At 39.4% G+C, this 24373-nt stretch overlaps 1 protein-coding gene across 1 annotated transcript in view; it reads left to right on the forward strand.

Annotated features, from left to right (window-relative positions):
• NEB (nebulin) overlaps positions 1-24373 on the forward strand; it is a 213883-nt gene that overhangs the window by 130430 nt on the left and 59080 nt on the right. Inside the window, 27 exon segments of the mRNA XM_047871695.1 lie at positions 2375-2479; positions 2580-2891; positions 3579-3683; positions 4251-4349; positions 4545-4646; positions 4785-4892; positions 5306-5617; positions 6964-7068; positions 7161-7265; positions 7644-7751; positions 8545-8652; positions 8753-8866; positions 9294-9491; positions 9874-9978; positions 10673-10777; positions 10875-10979; positions 14152-14259; positions 16205-16318; positions 16616-16813; positions 17113-17217; positions 18094-18198; positions 19847-19954; positions 21341-21448; positions 22645-22752; positions 23302-23406; positions 23506-23610; positions 24252-24350. Of these exon segments, the coding sequence (XP_047727651.1) occupies positions 2375-2479; positions 2580-2891; positions 3579-3683; positions 4251-4349; positions 4545-4646; positions 4785-4892; positions 5306-5617; positions 6964-7068; positions 7161-7265; positions 7644-7751; positions 8545-8652; positions 8753-8866; positions 9294-9491; positions 9874-9978; positions 10673-10777; positions 10875-10979; positions 14152-14259; positions 16205-16318; positions 16616-16813; positions 17113-17217; positions 18094-18198; positions 19847-19954; positions 21341-21448; positions 22645-22752; positions 23302-23406; positions 23506-23610; positions 24252-24350 (3459 nt within the window).

Raw genomic sequence — 24373 nt, forward strand, 5'->3', positions numbered from 1 at the left:
AAATTTTAGGGCGTTGATACATTTTTTTCAGACAAGAATAGTATTATGGTGCAGTGCTTTCTCATCACCAAACTGCAGCATAAACAAAGTCCTCAGCCTCTTCTTTTCCATCCAGAGGCACCTTTGGCTGGACAATCAGGGAAAGTCTCATGTGCTCTTTTTTGTATGATATATTTCTTAGCTGGAAATGTCAGAATCCTACAGCTGATATCTCGATGTAAGCAAGAGTAGTATTTGAAACTATACCAAAAGTTACAAACTTCAGATATTTAGATATTTGATATTAAGACATTAATGAAGGACGCATGTGTGGCTCAGTCAGTTGAGTATCTGATTCTTGATTTCCACTCAGGTCATAATCCCAGTGTCATTGGATCGAGCCCCGCAATGAGCTCTGTGTTGAATGTTAAGCCTGTTTAAGATTCTCTCTCGCTCCCCCTCTGCCCCTCACCCCTGATTGTACACACTTTCTTGCTCTCTCTCTAAAATTAAAAGTAAAAAGACATTAATGAGAATGGCTTGTGCTTTGGAGGAAATCAAACCTCCCATGTGAATGCTAACCAAAAGGTACATTTTTTTAAAACATGGTGTCACTATTACTATAATCTTGATAAAAGTCACTACTTAAAACTGTTTCTATCATTTGGAAAGCACAACTTTTTCAAGATATTTGTATATAATTTTCTAGGTAACCAGCAAATTCATGTTAAATTAACTCATTTAATCTAATCACATGAATAAAATATATAGTGCTATTTTGTTTTTATCCGATGGGAAAGTTGAGACTTAAAGTGATTGAGGAATTGATCCGTGTCTCAAAGTTAGTAGACGAAGTTTTGGTCTCAAACCCTGATTTTTTTTTAACTCAAATAAAAAATATATTTGAACATATAAACAAAAATTTAATACATAATTAAAAACAGTATAACATATGTAATAAAATAAAAACAAATTCTAAATAACATGACGAGTTTGCATTAAATATTCTCCATTTAAATGTGGGAGAACACTCTACATTTAAATGTGGAGAACACTTTTATTTTGTCTAAAAATAAAAGTCAATTGTTAAATAGGCCTACCCAAAATTCATACAAAAACTTGAATGAAAATTCATACAAAACTTGTCTATACTCATATTTCAGATATGCAAAGCCCGTGAAACTGTCAATAATTGAAATTCATCTTTCTGCACTTTTAAAGCTTCCACATTGATTGGTATGATTTCTGAATTATACATTTAGATTACTGTTACTTCTTGTTTTTTAATGTTTGTTTATTTTTGAGACAGTGAGAGAGAGCGCGAGCAGGGGAGGAGCAGAGAGAGAGGGAGACACAGGATCTGAAGCAGGGTCCAGGCTCCGAGCTATCAGCACAGAGCCCAATGCGGGGCTTGAACCCACAAATCGTGAGATCATGACTTGAGCCAAAGTCAGACAGTCAACTAACTGAGCCACCCAGGTGCCCCTAAATTACTGTTACTTTCGAGTCTTACATCATCAACACAGAGTATGTCCATTTAAATATGAACATATATTTGAAAAGTTATCTGTAAATCACTACCTTAATTTCTGTGTATAAATAAAAACACACTGCATTTTAAAAATGGCTATTGGGGCACCTGCATGGCTCAGTCGGTTAAGCCCCTGACTTCGGTTCAGGTTATGATCTCACGGTTCATGGGTTCAAGCCCCTCATCAGACTCTGTGCTGACAGCATGGAGCTGGAGCCTGCTTCGAGTTCTGTGTCTCCCTCTCCCTCTGCCCCTTCCCCTCCTCTCTCTCTAAAAAATGAATAAACATGAAAAAAAATTTTTAATGGCTATTAACATACAATTGTGCTTCAGAAGGAATATCTAACTTTCCCAAACAATATGCATCATCAACTACATGAAAAAAATCTAAGAAACCATCCTGGGGAAAACCTCCCCACAAATATAAAAAGTGTATAATTCTGAAGATGACAGAATTGAGTTGAATTTTAAAATTAAATAAATTGGAATTATTAACTTAAAGAAACCCAGTAATTTCTCATTAAGTCTGACCATAACCTTATCCCAGTGCTACTGATACAAGAAGCATCTAAAAAAAAAAAAAAAAAGAAGCATCTAAACACTATTATATAAACTATGAATAACTATATAGAGGCCATGATTTAAATTAAAAAGAAACAACTCTTGTCAAGCCCAGATCTTTGGACTCCATACACAATTTCGTATTTCAGTAGCGTGGTGCGGAATTATTCTTTTACCTATCCTCTTTTCAACCTATTCTGGGACTTCAAAACTGAACTGCTCTGATATTAATTCTACTTGAGCCGCTGAAGTTATTGGTACATTTGAATCCAAAATGATACCTTATTTTTTTCTCCTCTTCAGAAAATTTACCGCGAAGGTTGGGATGAAATGAAGATGAGCTGCGATGTGCGGCTGGATGCCATCCCTATCCAGGCTGCCAAGGCCTCCAGGGAGATTGCCAGTGACGTAAGTGTGGCCTTGTTTAACTTCTCAGTTTTTAAGCAAACATCCTAGGTGCATCAAGAGCACATACTGTGACCCATCTGCTTTGTTTTTCCATCTCCAGTATAAATACAAGCTTGACCATGAGAAGCAGAAGGGACACTACGTGGGTACCCTCACAGCCAGGGATGACAACAAGATCCGGTGGGCCCTCATCGCTGGCAAGATTCAGAATGAAAGAGAGTACCGGCTGCACTGGGCCAAATGGAAGACTAAGTTCCAAAGCCCTGCAGACATGCTTTCCATCTTGCACTCTAAAAAATGCCAGACTCTGGTCAGCGACATTGATTATCGCAATTACCTACACGAGTGGACGTGCATGCCTGACCAGAACGATGTGATTCAGGCCAAGAAAGCCTACCAACTGCAAAGCGATGTGAGTGGGCTACATTTTAGCATGATCTCTTTTCTCATTTTGCCATGACTCCCAGAAAGTTTGTCATTAAATTTTATATCACTGCTTCCTGTCTTTATACAGCCAAGAATTTGGTTTTAGTTACATCATATAGTATGGTGTCAAAAATCATCAAAGCTGTGAAAGATGTAGATTTTGTATTAAGGAATATATGGTTGTGTGACTATAAATCTTAACTGTGACTGTATAAATACAACTACTGTGAAAATATTATTTGTGGAATTTATGTAGCAACAAAGGTACAACGTTGGCAGTCTGTGGAAAGGATGTAGGCACAGGTAGGCTTTTTTTCAGTTGATATAGTGTTTAAAAATCTTGAATTAAGTTGCCAAGGTTTTATAAATCAGGAAATTTGGGGTACAAATCTAGGATTCCCTACTTCTTTAGAAAAATCGGAGAACAAATTCCTGGACATGCATTACGCCCTAGCAACAATAACTGGAGCCGAATTGAGGCTAACCCCCTTTAAATGGAAAAATGTCTCCCCGTTTTTCATACCTCCTGACCTCCCAATGAATTTACTTATGTTACCTTCCCAGCTGCTTGAGAATGTCATCTTTATATTTTATTTTTCCATCAAATCAATAGATAGAATAAATAGGACCATATGACCAGAGTTGCTGAAATCACATGGCTCTGTTCCCACAGGCTGTCTACAAGGCTGACTTGGAATGGTTACGTGGGATCGGGTGGATGCCGACTGATTCCGTTTCTGTCAATCATGCCAAACATGCTGCAGATATCTTCAGTGAGGTATTCCAAGATTTTACCTGGCCATTTAGTGCATTTCCTGGGAGACTGGACAAAATTACACAAGCCAAAATGAAGTCATGCCCCATCAGCAATGTTAATAACTGCAATTGCTGTCATTTAAGCCAGAAATATCTTGTCCCAAAACAATCCTCTACTGTCCCTATCTCATCATGGGGCCACATCCATAATATAATGTCCAGTACACTCACTGATGCTTGGAATTGTGTAAATGGAAAACTTCTTTTGTCAGCAATGACACCGCACTTGGGAGAAGTTTACAGAGTTGAAAAAAAACACATTGAGTATCATGATACACAGAGTATTGTATTACATGACTTTGATAACTAAGCAAACCTGCTACTTTAAAAATCTGTGGGAGGTGTGAGAAACCACTCAGTTGTTAAAAAATAAAAGACTATGAGAAAAGGCCAAATTGCCAAGAAGGTGCCATTCAAATATGGCACTCTACACTTCTAGTAGAGAAGGACCCTTAAGTCTAGTATCTCTTTCTCAGCTCAGACAGGACCAGAAACTACAACTGTTTGAAAGATATTTTCTTTCCCATAGAAAAAATACCGCACGAAAATAGAAACTCTCAACTTTACTCCTGTGGATGACAGAGTTGATTATGTGACTGCAAAACAAAGTGGTGAGATCCTAAATGATGTAAGTACATGGCTGTCGTTCTAAAATTGCCCAGTCGTGAAATGTCATTTCCAAAGCTTTCCACCTACTTAAGCTCAGCATGCAATCATTGTCTGAGATACAGATTGTAGTGATTGAGATGATGCTTGCATTTGCTTGGACGACATTATATTTTCTTAACATCAAGTAACTTACCCTCTTGCCTCTCATTTCCAGATTAAATACCGGAAAGATTGGAATGATACCAAATCAAAGTACACCCTCACAGAAACCCCCTTGCTGCACACTGCCCAGGAGGCAGCCCGGATTCTGGACCAGGTATGGATTTTAGCCAGATGCCTGGTACTTTGTGTGGAGACAAAGGACCATAATATAACTGTGGGAGATGTATGTACATGACCAATCCCTCATTGTGACTCCTTACTTAAGCTTCTGTTGTGGCTCCCTGTCTTTTAGTATCTCTACAAGGAAGGTTGGGAGAGGCAAAAAGCTACAGGTTACATTTTGCCTCCGGATGCGGTGCCATTTGTCCATGCCCATCACTCTAGTGATGTTCAGAGCGAGGTAATTTATCCTTATGTGAGTGCACGTTGGAGTGTTCCTTGGCTTAGCAGGCCTGGCTGGGCTTAGGGATGGTTGGAGTATCTGCTCCCTTCTAGTCCTTCCTGTAGGCTTTGGGAGTTTGTTTTTGGCTTCTTTAAAAGCTGTTGTTTGCATGCTTTACTGTTTCTTCTATTCCCCCGCTTCCTTAAAATCTCTAAGCTTTCAAATAAAATATAGGCAGAATTAGAAAACAAATATTTTTTTCTATTTTTAAATTGCTGTTTCTTCATATCTATTTATTTCACTGCTTTTTGTTATTTAGTCTCAGTGAGGCAGTTGACAAAAGGCTGAGGGGCTGAATGCTGATGTTTCAAGCCCCCTTTGCCTTGAGTGCTTGTCATAACTGATGGAATCTCTATTTTCTCTCCTACCAGCTGAAATACAAAGCTGAACATGTAAAGCAAAGAGGTCATTATGTTGGTGTTCCAACAATGAGAGATGATCCTAAACTGGTTTGGTTTGAGCACGCAGGCCAGATTCAGAATGACAGACTATACAAAGAAGACTATCATAAAACAAAGGCCAAAATCAATATACCTGCTGACATGGTGTCGGTGTTGGCCGCCAAGCATGGGCAGGAACTTGTCAGTGATATTGATTACCGTAATTACCTGCACCAATGGATATGTCATCCTGATCAAAATGATGTTATCCAGGCAAGGAAGGCCTATGACCTACAGAGTGATGTAAGTGATTTTGTTTCTTAATTATCTAGAAATATATGGTGTACTCTGAGAATTATAAGCAGCACTCTAGATGCACCAGTCTTGGAAACTTTGAGCCATAAATATTGAGTTTGTTCCCAGAAGGGAAATAAGGCTGGATATGAAGTAGAGAAAGACCGTGGGCAGTGATTGACAGCTTTGCCTTGACTATGCATTTCTGAATAACTTTCAAAGTCAAATAAAAAAATTTGTTTTTGTATCATCTTTGCCATCAGCAACATCTCACATCTGCCTGAAAAGTTATCAGTTGATTTAGAATAACAATTGGCTTGGGGTGAGACTGGAGAGTGAGTTGGGATTTTAACAATATTGGATGATCGTGTAGTCAAGGACCTGGGAACACCCCATTCTTGCTTTGTGAGCATTTCACTCCTTCAGGCATTTATGAAGGACTTGCTTGCAAAGAATCAAAACAAAAAGGAAACAAAGTACTAATGAGGCACAGGAGGGCCCAGAATCCCTCATGCACAGCTTTGGTAATGCTAGGGTAGAGAATACATGACATAGCCCATCTGACACCGAAGCCTGAGTCAAGACCTCTAGCTACCACCAACAGTCTGTAAGGAATAGAAACACAGCGCATTGAAGTGATGCTTGGGTATACCCTGGAGCTAACCCTGCCTGATATTCTCATTACCAAATCAGAATCAAGAAGTGAAGGACCACCTGTAGCACAGGTGCCGAATTTGAACATCCCACCTCATTGTTGCTACAACAGAGTGACTATTGTGGACCTTTAACCAGATTAGCAGCTCCTTTGGTATGAGGTGGCCCAAGAGAATCCAGGCACTGGGTGGGGGAGAGGAGAGCTAGGCTTGGCCAGAGGGATGTGTCCCCCTACTCTATAATACACGAGCACTTACTTGTGTAATTTCCTTTGTATAGTGTAAATGTCCCACATATTTCTAAATACCAAATACAAGTCCATCTAAAATTACACTCTCCTTGGTAAAACCTTTCCTTAGGCTCATTGCTGAAAATAATGGCTTCCTGGCCGTAATTCCCACAGCACTTGAATGTTTCTGCTCTTACAGCACTTACCACCCTTCACCTTGTAAATGACTTCTGTTTACACTAGATTCCTTTATATACTTATCCCTCAAAGCACCTAACACAGCACCTCACTCATAGTAACAGGCTCAAGAAATATTCCCCAGGTGAACAGATGAAATCATGATGGAATCAATGAGACAAGAGCCATGAGACATAAATCCTCAAAAGCTCCTGAAAAAGTTGTTTCTGATCTGCTGTCTGTAATCCTATGTCTGAGTCATTTATACCTGCATTGTCTCTCTTCCTGCTCTCAGAATGTGTACAAAGCTGACCTGGAGTGGCTCCGTGGCATTGGCTGGATCCCCCTGGATTCTGTGGACTATGTGAGGGTTACTAAGAACCAGGAAATGGTGAATCAGGTACGCAGAGCCTTTTCTCACCTAATGCCTGACTCCCTTGCCTGCTGTGTGGGGATAGGTACCCAGCCTTAATCATCTCTGTTTCCTTGCAGATAAAATATAAGAAAGATGCTCTTGACAACTATCCTAACTTTAAAAGTGTAGAGGATACTCCAGAGATTGTTTTGGCGAAGATTAATTCAGTCAATCAAAGTGATGTAAGTTTGCTTTGTGTATAATGAGGTACATGGACTGGGGAGTTAGCTGTCCACCATTGAATGCATTTGCATAACTCCAGATAACTGCTTGTAAGAAAATGAACATTGGGGTGGGAAACTGTAAGATCATCTTTGGTGGGAATGTCTGAAAAGTCACTAGTAGAATGTATACTCTACTCACTTTTAGATAATATCTGTATTCTTGTCCAAATTTTTCTGCTATATTAGCTAAAAATGAGCTGAAATTCAACCAGTTGGTTAGTTTTAACCTCTAAATGTAGACTGATTATTTTCTTGCTAGGTAGAACCCATGAAACTTTAAATACACATTTACAGTAACTAAAGGCTTTGTTTTGTTTTGTCTTGTTTTCTCCTTAGATAAAGTATAAAGAAACATTTAATAAAGAAATAAAGGGAAAGTATACATTTTCTCCAGATACACCACATATCACCCACTCCAAAGACATGGGAAAACTCTATAGTACCGTAAGTTTTATGCAATTTACAACTCAGTTCTTAATTTTAAGCTCTTGTCAGTATTCATATCCTTGGCTGATTTTGTGAACAACTGAACATATAAGATCTATTATTTTTATTGTATGTAGTCTTGTTTATGAGAAATAACTAGTCTTGTTTATTAGAAGTAGAATCTGTTCAGCCAGTATTTCTGAGCTCCTGTGATGTGCCAGGGATGGTAGGAGGCACTAAGGAGCTAAAACTCAATAAAGACAAGTCCTTCCTTCACAAGCCCATGCAAATGAGAGGGACAGACATCCAAAGAAATAGATAATAATGTCACAAGTGCTGTACCAGCTCTAGGTGCACATAGGACTGAGCATCTATCAACAGGGAAAAGAGAGGAAAGGCTGGTCCTTCTTTAACAATCATGTATAAATATCTGTAGCCAACAAATGGAAGACTTGACTTCCAAATTTTAATTCAGCTAATTTAAATGATGATTGTGTGTATGTAGTGTGTATGTTGTATGCCCAATGGAAAGCAATCTTTGGTGATTCTCTCCCTATGTGAAAATTTATTTTTCACTTTTATTAGAACTTAGTTAAACTCTGTTATAAAATGCCTCAGTGTCTGTAGATTTAATTTGCAATAAGCCAGAAGACTCTGCCCTGTTCTTAGGTAGACATGATCATGGCTCTAAATAAAGACGTAAGCTTTGCCTTTAAACATAAATATTTTACCTTGGTTTTACCATTTTCTTTTTAGCAATATCTGAAGGAAGTTGAATACAAACTTGTTGACACACATTTCTTTGTTCTAGATACTGTATAAAGGGGCATGGGAAGGAACCAAGGCCTATGGCTATACCTTGGATGAACGCTATATTCCCATTGTTGGAGCTAAGCATGCCGACTACGTGAACAGTGAGGTCAGTAGTACTGTTTCCTCTCATAGGTTTCAGAGTCTTTCTTGATTGGGAAGCTGGTTAGAAAATCCCAGTGATTCTCAATGTTGTACCTACTTCACAGCTTAAATACAAAGAGACATATGAGAAGCAGAAGGGTCATTATCTGGCTGGAAAAGAAATCAGTGAGTTCCCTGGTGTGGTTCACTGTCTGGATTTCCAAAAGATGAGGAGTGCGGTAAGCAAAACTCACCTTAGTGGAGGATTTGTACCCTTAAGTGTACTATTAGTCTGCCTGTTTGTAATCTGTTCTTTGGTTGAGAGGGGCATGGGGTGTGAGGAATGAGTCCCCACCCCTGCCAGTTAGCCTTGTGTACCTTTGACAGCTATGGGCCTCCTCCCCTTCCTTCCTCCTCCACTACCAAACACACAGTGAGGTAGCTGTTTGGAAAAAGGAGAAAACGACAAGGTAACTATTTACCCCTCTATTATAAAAGGATGGGAAACTGAAAAAGAAGAATATATTAAAGTATAATTTTTTTAATCTTTGTTTATTCTAAAGGTACTGATCTATGGTAGAGATTAGACTCTAAGAGAGATCAATCTGAATAATTCACACTTTAATTCCTTTCTTCTTTTTGTCTTTAAAAAATATTATTCTTTAGTTGAACTACAGAAGAGATTATGAGGACACCAAAGCCAATGTTCATATCCCCAACGATATGATGAATCACGTGCTGGCTAAAAAATGCCAGTACATCCTCAGTGACCTGGAGTATCGACACTACTTCCACCAGTGGACATCTCTTCCGGAGGAACCCAACGTTATACGGGCCCGAAATGCCCAAGAGATCTTGAGTGATGTATGATGTCCTTTCTGAAGCTTGACTTGGTTACAGGCTTCACCCAACCCTGCCTAGGCCTTCAGTGCTCTAATTGTCCCTGTATTATGGCTGGTTTTTTTTTCTTAAACATGGTGGCACAGGTAACCACTTTTTGGTGTAAGAGTCCCCTCTGAGTCCTGTGACACCTATGTTAGATATTTAATCTGTTTTTATACCAGATTTGATTTAGCTGTTGCTCTCCTCCTGAGTTTCTTTAGGTCGGGGCATTAACGACCTCCAGCTGTTGAGAGGCCCACTCTATGACCACTGAGCACAGCCAGCAGCTGATAGGAAATTATCAAAATGCAATTCTAAGTTCAGTTAGCACTTGCCACTTTTCATCACCCCTTCTTTCTTGCAGAATGTGTATAAGGATGACTTGAATTGGCTGAAAGGCATTGGATGCTACGTTTGGGATACACCTCAGATCCTCCATGCCAAGAAAGCCTATGATCTCCAGAGTCAGGTGCGCGCATCTTCCTAGAAGGACTGGCTCACTCTGAATCCGTGGACTTTGTAATGCTCTCCGTGGGTGACAACTAGGCCATCCCCGTGCCCAGGCGGAGAAATCTGCTTTAACAGTGCATGATCCAAGGAAACCAAAAGATCCCTGTCCAGTAGAACCTCTCCTGGTGACCTCCTCTTGTGTTGGACCTTCTCGGTTTTAGTATCTCCTGTGGCTTAAGCATTTGATGTTTATAAGAAAAAATTACCTGGGAGGTGTTTCCTAGTGAATTAACTCTCAAGCATCTGTCCTGAAGTTGATGAGGTTAACTTGCAGAGAGTAAGGTGCAAATGCATGCTTTGACCTTAAGTAGATAAGCTCTGAAGTAAAAAGTAGGTATCTGGAAAATTGTCCAGCATATGTTTGGGCTCTGATAGGGCAGGTTAACGGAAGGTCGAGGCTGTGGGACTGTAGTCAGGGTTGGGGTACATGCATGGAAAAGGCAAAAAGAAGAGGACCTGGCAAAGAGCCAAACTCCACTGTTGGTGAAGACAAACTATTAGTTTTTACAGCCAAACGATGTTGGCAGGAATATAGAATGACAGCCTCTTTGTTAGTATGAAAGCAGAAACCCAGAAATAAAGGCTCATCTAAATTGGCACAAACTGTGAAAGCTGAAATTTTACCATTTCTGCTCACTTGTTTTTCTTTACAGCTACAATACACGGCAGCAGGTAAAGATAATCTACAGAATTATAACCTGGTCACAGATACACCACTTTACGTGACTGCCCTTCAAAGCGGCATTAATGCCAGTGAGGTGCGTCTTCCTTGTACTACTCTTCCAGGACAAGCCATTACTGTCTTTATGTATTTTCAAACAGCAGAAAAGAATAACTCATCTTTTTTGTGTGTAGGTGAAATATAAAGAAAATTATCATCAGATTAAGGACAAATATACGACAGTTCTAGAAACAGTGGATTACGACAGAACCAAGAACCTGAAGAATCTTTATAGCAGTGTGAGTTCTTTTTCTCATCTTTGTATTTGAGTTCTCTTTTTCTCCTTTAGACACAATAAGGGAATAGTTGGGATAGACACCTTACCCCCAAAAGTTTTTCCAGTTTTTTTTCATGAACCTTCAAATTCCTACTCTATCTCATCAGTAGTCCTAGTTACAATTAAATAAGCCCCACTTTAAATATTGCACCATTTCATGCAGTTGACACAAATTTAGGAGCTCCTTCCTTATTGCAGGCAAGTGCAGTTCAAGTTATGCTACATTGACCCTGGACTTGTCCTTCCCTGACTTCTCTGGTGGCCAGTGACTTACAGCCTGCAAACACATTCTTTTTCCTCCTCTGAACTGGTTAATTCAACAAGCATTTTTTAAACTTCATTTAAAAAAAATTTTTTTTTAATGTTTATTTCTGAGACAGAGAGAGACAGAACATGAGTGGGGGAGGGGCAGAGAGAGAGGGGGACACAGAATCCGAAGCAGGCTCCAGGCTCTGAACTGCCAACACAGAGCCCGACGCAGGGCTCGAACTCACTGACCGTGAGATCATGACCTGAGCCGAAGCCGGACTCTCAACCAACTGAGCCACCCAGGTGTCCCTAAACTTCATTTTGAAATAATTTTAGATTTACAAAAAAGTTGCACAAATAGTACAGAGAATTCCAGCATATTTTTCTCTGTAATACAATTATCAAAACTAAAATATTAACATTGTTGCAGTGTTGATTACAGACTTCATCCACTTTTCACCAGGGTTTTCCCACTAGTGTGCTTTTCTGTTTCAGATGCCAGTCCATCATCCCACACTGCATTTAGTTGTCGTGACTCTTTAGCCTCCTCCAATCTGATCATTTCTCAGTTCGTCCTTGTCTTTTTCTGATTGTGATGCCTTTGAAGAATACTGACCAGTTATTTTGTAGAATGTCCCTCAATTTGGTTTTACATGATGACTTCTCATGATTAGATCAATAATGTGCAGTTCTGGCGAGCATAACACAAAAGTGATGTGCTTCTCTCAGTGCATCATGGCAGGTGGCACATGACATCAATAACTGGTGACGTTGACCTTGGTAACTTGGCTAGGTCACTGTCTGCTGAGCTTTTCCACCGTAAAGTTACTCTTTTCCCCTTTGTTATGAAGAAATATCATGGAGGAGATACTTGGAACTATGCACGTATCCTGTTTTTCCTTGAACTTTTCTCTCACGTATTTTAGCATCTATTGATGGATCTTACCTGAAACAATTATTGCTATGGAATATGCCTGTTAGTGATTTTCTGTTTCCTGCATCCTTTCTACATTTATTAGTTGGAATTCTGTAAGAAACAACTCTTCCTTCCTACCATTTGTTTCTTTTATTTGTATCAGTATGGACTCATGGATATTTATTTTATTCCATAGGATGTAGTCTATAATGTTATTTATTTTCTTGCTCTAATTATTTTACCTTTGACCACCAGGGGCTCTTTCAAGGTGTCTCCTATAAGGCCTTGACATACTCCATCATTGTTTTCCAGCACTTCCTTACTTTCTGGCACCACAACATGCTCAGTGTTTCCCCTGTTCTAGACCCTTGTATTTCCCCTGTTCTAGACCCACCTCTCTAAGGAGCCCTAGTTTATTTATTGGAGAATGGCATTTCAAAACCAAGATCAAAATACTGGGTGTGCTCATTTGCTGCTACGACTCCTATGGGGACAGAACTTAGAAATATATGTATACTAACCCACATATGCATACATATCTGTATTCTATACTTACCTAACCATATCTGTGTTTTAAAACATGAGTTCCTACTGATGTCTCCAATATAACTCTACACCACAGAGTTCATTCTAGCCTTCTACCTTTTCTTGTTTTTCCAACTTGTGTTTGTCTTTTTTTTAATTTTTCCAGAAAGCCCAACTCTTATCACCTACAATACATGTACTTATTTGTTCAACTCTTACAGGCACATAAAATGTTTTCACAATTGCTAACCCATATTCCTAGTGGGAAACAAATTTAATAACTAGAGTACAGTATTTTGTGTGGTTATTTTCGTTACAGACAAAATACCATTTTCCAAAATAAATTAGTTTTCTTTCTCACTTCCTCCAGGGTAGTTTGTTACACATTTGTAACACAATTAGACTTATTTGTTAGAGTTTTTACCCTATTTCAGTCCTGTCTGCCATTCTGGTTGCTTCTGTGTTTTAATTTACATACTGTAAATTACTCTTTGTGGTATGTAGTACTATGGCTTTTAGCAAGGCACGGAGTCATGTGTTCGCCACCACAGTCAAGATACAGAAAACTTCTCTATCACCTCAAAATTTCCCTCTTGCTTCCCCTCTTTTCTCCCTTGACATCCACAGAGGCATTTTCTGCACTTGTTAAAAGAAAAAAAATTTTTTTTAACCTTTTTGCAGAATGTTATGTAAATGGAATTAAGAATTATGTAGCCATCAGGTCTGGCTTCTTTCTCTTAGCAAAATGCATTTATGTACTACACACATTGCTATATAAACTAGTAGTAGTTTATTCTTTTAATACCATTCCATGGATATACCACAATTTGTTTATCCATCCAGGCTTAAAGGACATCTGAGTTCTTTCTAGTTTTTGACAATTGTGAATAAAGCTGCTGTATACATTTGTGTATAGGTTTTTGTATAGAGGTAAGTTTTCATTTCCCTTGAGTGAATAAATACCTAGGAGTGGAAATATTTTGGGGGCTCTCAGCTACCAAAAAGTAGGAAAGGATAAATAGATTTTAAGTTAATGGTTTTCATCCTCCAGGAATTCCTAGACTGATGGAGAATGATATAGCATCAAAAATTTTGTTTTAATTTATGTAAATTTCACTCTTTGTGATGTATAATACTATCGCTTTACAAATGCATAGTCACATGTCCACCACTGCATTCAAGATATAGAAAAGTTCTTTATCACCCCATGATAACTGCCAAACTGTGATAAGTACTATGGTAGAGAACAAAATAATGGACTGTGAAATTATAGTCATGGCATTAGACCTGTTATTCATGTAGGGGTACGTGGATCCTACTGAAGGTGAAGATCTAGAGGTTGGTAAGGAGTCTCTGAGAAGGACAAATACAGGAAAGATCCCCTCCTCAAGAGCCAACAAAATGCATCTTTCTGTATTCACAAGATGATTTTTAACCCCTACAGAACCTGTACAAGGAGGCCTGGGATAGAGTGAAAGCCACCAGCTATATCCTGCCTACCAGCACTATGTCCCTGACACATGCCAAGAACCAGAAGCATCTGGCCAGCAATGTAAGTCAAATACAAATGTGATAGCCTTCCCCCCACCATCTGCCTTCCCCAGTTCTCTGCTCCTAGAATCTTTCTGGTTGTGTCATACGGATTATGTTGTATGTTATGTATATTGTAAAAGAAAATCCTAAATTACATGATCTATTTAGATCTTTAGTCTTTTGAACCCTTTATGCCTAAAGTGTTCTTAAAACTTAAGTAAGCCTCTTCTAGAGACTTTTACCACTTAATTCTGAACATTTTACATAGCATTTTAGATCAGTATTTCTCATACCTTTTTTTTTTACCATGACCCACAGTGAGAAATTGATTTGATATTGCAAGCCAGCATGCAAATACATACACATGCGTGCGCGCACACACAGACACACACACACCTGAAGTTTACATGAGTTCCTTCTGACATAAATATTTTACAGAAGAGAGCATACTTCTACACTAAAAACAATGCACTCTGATCATTTCGATTCTGTTCTATTCATTTAAGTGCTAATGACCCAGTAAATTGATTTCACCACCTTCTCATGGGACCTAGAGATGTGTAATTAGGAAAGGACTTTGTTAGATAATATATGGAATTTAATTTTTACCTGAAAGAAAAACGAATATATGTGATTTTCTCAGACCCAAGTCTGTTTGGAAGACTGCAAACAGACTAACCCAAAGGAGCAAACTTCATTTGGAAAGAGAGGTTTTGTAGATAGAATTGAAAAGCTCAGCAGATATTTGCTCCTTTAGTCATAAAAAAAGTTATAGAAGAAGAATTTTCAGCAACTTGTTTTTGGAACAAGGTGGGACACAGAGAAATTAATCCCTTAAAAGAAAGATTTCAACAGTAGCTTAAGAAAAAAAAAAGGTGCCTTTGAATACTATCTTCTTTATAACTGAGGAATGGTTTAGATGTAAGGAGAATGTGAATTAATGTTCTGGAAAATTCTGTTGGGAATTTTTGTTGGTTTCCAGTCAGCAAAGGGCTTCACTGCAATTCTTACACAAATAATCTCATCTTCCTTTTTTTGTTTTGTTTTTGTTTTTGTTTTACTAAGTTGTGGGCCTTTGAGTTATGAGAGAAATTTTATCATGTGCTAGGAGATTGGATCTTCATTTCTGTAAGGGCCTTACCTCCTAGTTCATGTAATCATGGAGCATTAATTCATAGGCAATATGTCTTAAGAATTAAAAGTTGGTTTTCCCATAGAAACTGGTTACAGTGTATTTTTGGGAAACCTCATAAAAACTGAAATTCAAGGACTATGTCTCTTAAGCATAAGGCTTGTCAATTACTAAAAACAAAGAACTGAGCACATTTTTCATCTTTCATTCATGGTTGAGAAAATCAAAGTCATTATCATGAAAGAGATTATTTAAAAATTACATAATCTTTAAAATGAATTAATTGTAGTAGCAGAAGTATTGGTACAGGCATTTTTATATTTTATTTTATTTTTTTGACGTTTGCTCATTTTGAAAGAGAGAGCACATGTGCATGCATGCATGTGAGTGGGGGAGGGGCAGAGAGAGAGAAAGAGAGAGAATCCCAAGCAGTCCCTGTGCTGTCAGAGCAGAGCCCGACATGGTGCCTGAACTCACAAACCATGAGATCATGGCCTCAGCTGAAATCAAGAGTCAGACACTTAACCAACTGAGCCACCCAGGCATCCCGGTATGGGCATTTTTAAAACAGTAACTAAAAGTTTATACCTCTCTGCAGTTTACAGAGTACTGTCAGATATAGTTTTATGTAATTCTCAGGGTTACCCTGTGGCAGGCACTAGTGCTGTATGTCCACCTCTATGCAAAGATGAGGAGACGAGCCCAGAGAAGTGGTGACCCCACGTTGGCTGGATCTCAGGGTTGGGCCCTTCCTATTATGTCCTGTACTCTTTAGCAATATAAATCCATTACTCTCCAAAACTTTTTCTCCCTTTGTACTTTCTCTCTGTAGATCAAGTATCGAGAAGAATATGAAAAATTCAAAGCTCTTTATACTTTACCAAAAAGCGTCGAAGATGATCCAAATACAGCACGGTGTCTCAGAGTCGGCAAGTTTAACATTGATGTAAGTAATCCCAAAGACCTTCCTTCAAATCAAAGCCAAGTAATATAGCCATCTATCATAGATCAGAACATTTCCTATTAATGCACATGGCACTGACTGTGCATATGTGAAGAAGGGAAGTGTTATTTCTGCTTCCCCCACCCCCATGGATCTGTAGGAAGTGTCAGAAAATTCCAGATCCCACCTGATTGCTGTAAGTTGGTTACCCTGACTTCTCTGGTATATAAGAAAGGCACGTATTGCCAGGATACCTTGCACAATTTCCTGTATAATTGGCATGTTATTTTATCTTCATAGCGCCTATACAAATCAGTTTATGAAAAGAACAAGATGAAAATCCACATCGTGCCTGACATGGTGGAGATGGTCACTGCTAAGGATTCTCAGAAGAAAGTCAGTGAGATTGATTACCGCCTACACCTCCATGAGTGGATTTGCCACCCTGACTTGCAAGTCAACAGCCACGTCAGAAAAGTCACAGATCAGATCAGCGATGTAAGCCCATTGCTTATGAAGGTCCCCTTCCCTGGCTCCACATCCCATCCTGAGGAGAAGCAGACTCCCTGTTGCTTCCCCTCAGCCTTCTTCCACTATCGCTTTCCTACATACCTATGGGTCTGTCCGTGGAAGCAGGGCTCTGTGTGCCCATGTTTCCATGGTACCCTCAGCCTCACAGCGTAATGCCTTTTGATTTTCATTCCATAAAGTCATCCTGGGTCCAGAGGGTGTTAAAGTTATGATCAGTTTTTCTTTTTTTTTTGGTCTAATTCCTTCTGTCTGCTGCAATCCTTTAGATTGTATACAAAGATGACCTCAACTGGCTAAAAGGCATTGGCTGCTACATCTGGGACACTCCTGAAATTCTTCATGCCAAACATGCTTATGATCTACGTAATGATGTGAGTTTGCCTTGTTTTTTTTTGTTGTTGTTGTTTTTTGACTTTTTTTTTTTTTAAGTATGTTTCCTTTTCTACATAGTATAAGTCAGGGGAAGAGTTATGGACATTGTCACAGACCAGCTATGTCGTAAGTGGTGTTGAGGATGGCTGAACTGGAGAAAGATGCTAAGGAGAAGAGAATGGCCATTGCACAGGAATGCCTGTAGCTTTCCAATGAAACACTGAAGTCAAGCTGTCCCACTGTCTTCTTGTGGAGAAGGGACTCCTGGCTCTTTTCTTCTCTCTACATTTGGACTATTTCAAATATTGAGCACATGATTTGCATATTAGGAAAATCTCATTTGTTAGGAGTTTGTGGTGCTATAGACAGGATCTATTTATAAAAAGAGGATTTGCTAGGCAAATTAACAGTGTAATCAAGATTTCAGTAAAAAAGCTCCAATGTTCCTAGAAGAGCAGCTGTCAAGCCTGCTAGAAGACTCTGGAAGCTCTATAGGACTATAAACATTGATTACACAGACTGTCATAAAATTCAAATGCATCCTGGTCAGTTGAATAAGTGCTAATGAAAGTAAACATTGGGACACCTGGGTGGCTCAGTCATTTAAGTGTCCAACTTCTGCTCAGGTGATGATCTTGTGGTTTATGAGTTCGAGCCCCACATCAGGCTCTGCACTGACAGTTTGGAGCCTCCTTGGGATTCTTTCTCTCTCCCTCTCTCTCCACCCCTCCCCAACTTGTGCTCTCTCTCTCTCTTGCTTGCTCAAAGTAAATAAACTTGGGGGAAAAGCTAAAAGCAATCAAACCCTTTGTGAAAACCAGCAATTTCTGATACAGTGAATGGTCTAACACAGGTTTATTTTCTTCTCTTGGCAGATCAAGTACAAAGCTCATGCGCAGAAGACGAGGAATGACTACAAGTTGGTCACTGATACTCCACTCTATGTGCAGGCTGTCAAAAGTGGGAAACAACTAAGTGATGTAGGTGCACGGGGAAGTAGTGTGGACAGTAGTAAAGACAGACTGCCACTCAAGCAGAAGTGGCAAAAAAAAAAAAAAGTGGTCTTTTCTAACTGGGAAACCAGAGTTAGTACCTTAGAGAGTACTTACAGCTCTGCTCTTGTTCTCTGAAACCTGATGTGTTTAGTCAGTTCCCAGTGAGGAGTTGTAAGGGATCTAAGTCTACTAAATACTTGGTACTTTAGAGTGTCCGAAGTTGCTTCTTGTATCCTTGTGTCAAGAGCAACAGCTCTGTCTCACTGTCTAAGAATTCTAATAAATTAGAGCAAATGACACTAGGGTGAGGAGGGAGAAAACTCTGAAGTCAGAGATGTGGACAGTCACTACCACACATCCTTCGTGAGGCTTGGGAAAAGCCCTAATACCTCTGAGCCTCGGCATCCTTATGGGTACACCACGTATATCCATTACGCCTGAAAAACAGCAGATGAACCCAGCACAAAGCTGTTCTTTCTTATCTTCAACTAACCTCCCAGGTCAATAAGTAAATGTCAAATCTCACCAGTGAGTTAGAATGTTAAAACCTATTCTTTTGACTCCCTCACACCTGTCAGAATGGCTAACATTAACAACTCAGGAAACATAAGATGTTGGCGAGGATGTGGAAAGAGAGGATCTAACTTTTGCGCTGTTGGTGGGAATGCAAACTGGTGCAGCCACTCTGGAAAACAGTGTGGAGGTTCCTCAAAAAATTAAAAATAGAACCATCCTATGATCCAGCAATTGCACTACTAGGTATTTATCCAAAGGATACAGGAGTGCTGATTCATAGGGGCAGATGTACCCCAATGTTTATAGCAGCACTATTAACAATAACCAAATTATGGAAAGAGCCCAAATGGCTATCAACTAATGAATGGGTAAAGAATATGTAGTACATATATACAATGTAATATGACTCAGTGATCAAAGAGAATGAAATCTTGCCATTTACAACAATGGAGATGGCACTAGAATGTATTATGCTAAACAAAATAAGTCAGAGAAAGAGAAATATCATAAGATTTCACTCAAATGTGGGATTTAGGAAACAAAACAGGTGAACATAGAGGAAGGAAGGCAAAAATAAGATAAAAACAGAGATGGAGGCAAGTTATAAGAGACTCTTAAACACAGAGAACAAACTGAGGGTTGCTGGAGGGGCGTTGGGTGGAGGGATGGGCTAAATGGGCGATGGGCATTAAGGAGGGCACTTGTTGGGATGAGCATTGGGTGTTATATATAAGTGATGAATCACTAAATTCTACTCCTGAAATCATTATTGCACTATATGTTAACTAACTTGGATTTAAATTTAAAAAAAGAAAGAAAAAGAAAAAATGCAAAGGGAAAAAAAACCTATTATTTTGAAACTTATAGTGGTAAAATACCCACTCTTCCTCTTCCTAAGCCTGAGCCATCTGTTCTACTTCTCTCTCGGTGTGGGGAGCACACACTGGTTGTGATCCTATTAATAATACACAATAATAGATCAGATAGAGTCCCCTAGGCAAAGGGAAGCAGGCTAGCTTTTTCTCATTTTTTAAGAGAGACTTGGGTTTCCATTTACTTCTTTCCAACAAGGCTGCTGCAGTCTGAATCAGCTGACCCTTCTCCTCTCTGCACACAGGCTGTTTACCACCATGACTATGTGCACAGTGTCAGAGGCAAAGTGGCTCCAACGACGAAAACTGTGGATCTGGATCGGGCCCTCCATGCATACAAGCTCCAGAGTGAGGTGAGTAGTTAGAACCCAATACAGGGCCCAGCAGAAGTCCAAGATGCAACCTAAAGGGCCAGGCCACTGGCCTCTCTAGAAGCCACTTGGGCATGTCTCTAGAAGGCTTGGGCATATATCTCAGCCTGACCTTGTCATTTATAAATGCTGTTCCATTCACATGAGTTAAAAAGCAAAACAAAGAAAAAACCAAAATAGTACATAGTCTGTCTTCCTCTTGGCTGGCAAGATCCTTATACCAAGCAAGCAATGGGTACTTTCTGGAGCAATATTTACAAGATACAATGAAGAAAGCCAACTTACTCTCTCTGCCTAAAAAACTTAAAACCAAGGTGACGAAGGCAAGGCACATAATCATAAAAGACTTCACTTAAGAGCTAGAGCTAGAAATTGCTGTTGGAATTCAGAAGAGAAACTGGATTCCACTCATATATTTAATATCCCTATTCTGTATTACCTGGTGTGATGCTACGTTTGTCTCACCCTTTAATGTTACTCTCCTATATTGAATGTTAAAAGTAATTTAGTTTTTAACATTTCAAACACTGTTCCTACTCCTGTAGCTCCCTTTAAAGACAGACTTGTGTATTTATTTATTTATTTTTATTTATTTATAGTTTTTATTAGAGAGTGAGGATAAGCGGGATAGAGGGGTAGAGGGGCAGAGGGAGAGAGAGAGAGAGAGAGAGAGAGAGAGAGAGAGAGAGAGAGAGAGAGAGAGAGAGAATTTCAAGCAGACTCCACACTCAGTACAGAGCCTGATGTAGGGCTCAATCCCACAACCCTAGGATCATGACCTGAGCCAAAACCAAGAATAGGATGTTCAACCTACTGAGCCACCCAGGCACCCCAAGACAGACTATTTAAAAGGTCACAGTCAGAGAAACTCCTTTCCCTTTTCTACTAGGGATAGGAGTATCTTGACCTCTTCACAGCCTGACTTCAAGATGCCACGTTTATGGTGGGGATGGGATTCCAAAGATGTGCCTTATAATTATGACTGTCTCAGGGATTGCTGGTGATATGAATAGCATCTAAGAGTGGGGTTAATGACAGAGGCAGCACTGACTGCCTGTTTTCTCTACTTTTCTATTTTCTTGCTAGATTGTCATGCAACTAATGGGGCATAAATTCAAAAACAGAGAATTATTATTTTCTATAAGCCCCTTCACTTATCACCCTTCTTTTCAAAAGCAAAAGTTAAGAGTAACTTAATTCATTGCCTGACTCTTAGAACTTACTTAATTTCTTCCTGAAATCAGTTTGGTTATCGTAAGAACATTAAGTATCTAATTGAAAATCTATTGTGTACTGCATGTGACTTGTTTAACTTAGATCAGTTATTTGATGTAGATGTCATTTATCTACTCTTCCTCATTCCTGCAGGGTCTATACCGAGGAGCTGGCCGGCGCACCCTGCCTACTGGATATAGGCTTCCCGTGGACACCTCTCACTTCAAACACATCAAGGACACCCGATATATGAGCAGTTATGTGAGTGGTCTCCTCATTAAGATGGGGTCTGAAGGTGGTGGGAGCACTAATATTCATTAATAGTCTACCTAATGCCCTTAGTCATACTCTGAATGCTCAACGTGATATAATGATGGGACTAGAGAAGGGTAGACAGTGTGTTTTCTAGGGTTGCTATGGAATTGGCTTGCTCCTGCTTTAGCAGTATCTGTGTAACCCAGTGGGTTAGCATAGGGCTTTTGTGGGATTGCATCTGCATGAGTCAGTTACTTCAGCTTATGGTTTATGGCTGTTAGGATATGTCTACTTCTGTTGGCTTTAGCACAGAAGAATCCTGAACTATTCCAAGCCATATACCAGTAACGGAAGTTTGTACATGCACTGCTGATGTGTGGCAACAGTATTACCTTCAAGATACAACATCACTGTGTATTCCTTTGAAAAAGAAAGGACTTCTTGCCTTGCTGCTGGCTCTGATACTTGCCCCACTGCTTACCTTCTGTGCTCGCTTAAAAAAAAAAAGCTCAGAGGGGTAAATAGGCTCTCACCACTTGTAGCTTGCCCACATGTCACTGACACTAACCTTCCCTGGAATTAAAAGTTCCACATTGGAATGTGATGCATTTACCCTATGGAAAAGCCTAGGGAAGTGTTACTATGTCTGTGACTCTGGCCTGCATACCATACACACAAATCAACCATCAGTCGAAGAATAAGCCATCTCTTCCATGTTGCCCTTTAGAGTCCTGGGAATCAAACTTGCTGGCCAGGTAGGGTCCAATAGCCAGGGGCCCAAAACTATGGTTTCCAAAGCAGAGTCACAGACTGAATAATCTAACATGTCATTTTTTAAATCAGTCTGTAAGGCCATTCATAAGTCTTAAAAGTAGTCTCTTATGTCTTCTTTGCATTTTCTAATTCCCTAGCTGTACTAGGGCTAAAAATACAGGGTTTTTTCTTGTATTTTTCTTTCCTGCCTATAAACAGATTTATCTAGGCAACACTGAATTTTATTCCTTTCTGGACCTGGCTTTATTAGCAAACAAAATAATTTTCAAGACTCAAATTACTGTAGAAATTTTGTCAAGGACTTTTCCTTATACTTAATGCTTAGAGAGTAATTTTCAAATGAAAGTGACAGCTCTTTTCTATTTGAGAAGTATAAAGCTACTCTGTGCTTACCCATCTGTGAACTCATTCTGACTTTGCTTTTGCAGTTCAAGTACAAAGAAGTTTATGAACACATCAAGGCAAACGGATATACACTTGGTCCCAATGACGTTCCATTTGTCCATGTCCGGAGGGCCAACAATGTTACCAGTGAGGTACTGTGTATGCGGATTCTGTTGGGCAAAGACTGAGTTTCAAAAACCATGGCTTTGTTTGAAATGCATTAAAAGTTAATTATATTTTAGCTATAAATTCACACATCAGCAAGGAGTAAGAGAGCCCTTTTAGTTACCATTTTGATACTGGTATCCATTGGCAACATTTTTCTATATTTGCTGATGCCATTGTACAGATCCAATTTATAGATTATAATGCAAATTAATTCCTTTTTTGACATTTATATACAAAAAACTTTAATAAATTTGCATTTTAGTTTGACTCATGACCCTGGTTTTCTACACAAATGATTGGTTTGTATATCTGATCCTATCCAATCATCTGATAGAATGTGGAAGGTTTGGTGGTCAAAATTCTTCACCTAAATAAGATACATACCATTTTCTCTTTTTTCCTAATCCCAATCACTTTTTTGTGTCCTTAATCACCCTTCTCATGGCTCTTTATGTAAAATATTTGCTGATTAGTCAGTGGCTGCCCTCATCTTCCTCCACTAAATAACTGGAATGGTTTTTCCTCCAATGTAGAGACTGTATCGACAATTGTACCATAAACTGAAAGACAAGATTCATACAACTCCTGACACACCTGAGATCCGCCAAGTCAAGAAGACACAAGAGGCTGTTAGTGAGGTGGGTATTTTCTTAGGAGAGAGGAAAGGCTGTGGAACCCAGGCAGGAATGTCAACCATTCAGTCTCTGATGTGTGTTTCTGGGTATGTTTTTCTTTAGTTGATCTACAAATCAGACTTCTTCAAGATGCAAGGCCACATGATCTCACTGCCATACACACCCCAAGTGATCCATTGCCGCTACGTGGGAGACATCACCAGTGATGTAAGCATCTCCTAGGGATCTTTCTGACAGGCTCTTACCAAGAGGCTGTCTGCATTTAAGCCACCACTGGTCTTTGAACAGCCTTCTGCACTGAATACTTCTAAACTGAATATACAACTTGGAGGCGAAATTGTGTAGAAGTAGGACCACACATTTCTCCAGCTATGAAAACAGTAGTAAGAGGAACACATGAGAATGACAAAATTGCTGACCACCATTCTGCATTCAACACTGAATCATTACCAGCTCCTCACCGTACATGACCTCTGATCCTAGGTCCTGTTTATATTATCTTTCTCCTGCTCATCCCCACTCTCACCCTTTTTAGCAACTTCCTTCTACCATTTTTTTTCTCCTTAAATGTTTCCTTCTCCTAAAAGGCCACTCCATTCAGCCTATGCTTTTCTCCCATCAATATAATAATAACATAATACTCCATTCTCTCCTCAGCTCAGAATTAGAGATTAAATTTTAAAACCTGTGATTCATTTGGGTGCACACAAACTAAGAGTTTTCAACCAGGTAGATGCATTCAACCAAAATGAAAGATATATCAATATAAAAAGTGTCACTACTCTATCTTCTTTGTTCCTGGTTTACATTTACTCACAGCCTGCTATATTTCTGTTTCTGTGACACAGATTAAATATAAAGAGGACTTGCAGATTCTCAAGGGACTGGGCTGCTTCTTGTATGACACTCCCGACATGGTCCGCTCCAGGCACCTGCGCAAGCTCTGGGTGAGTGCACATCTTCACAACAC

Source organism: Prionailurus viverrinus, chromosome C1 (genome assembly GCF_022837055.1).
Source record: "Prionailurus viverrinus isolate Anna chromosome C1, UM_Priviv_1.0, whole genome shotgun sequence".
Taxonomy (NCBI): domain Eukaryota; kingdom Metazoa; phylum Chordata; class Mammalia; order Carnivora; family Felidae; genus Prionailurus; species Prionailurus viverrinus.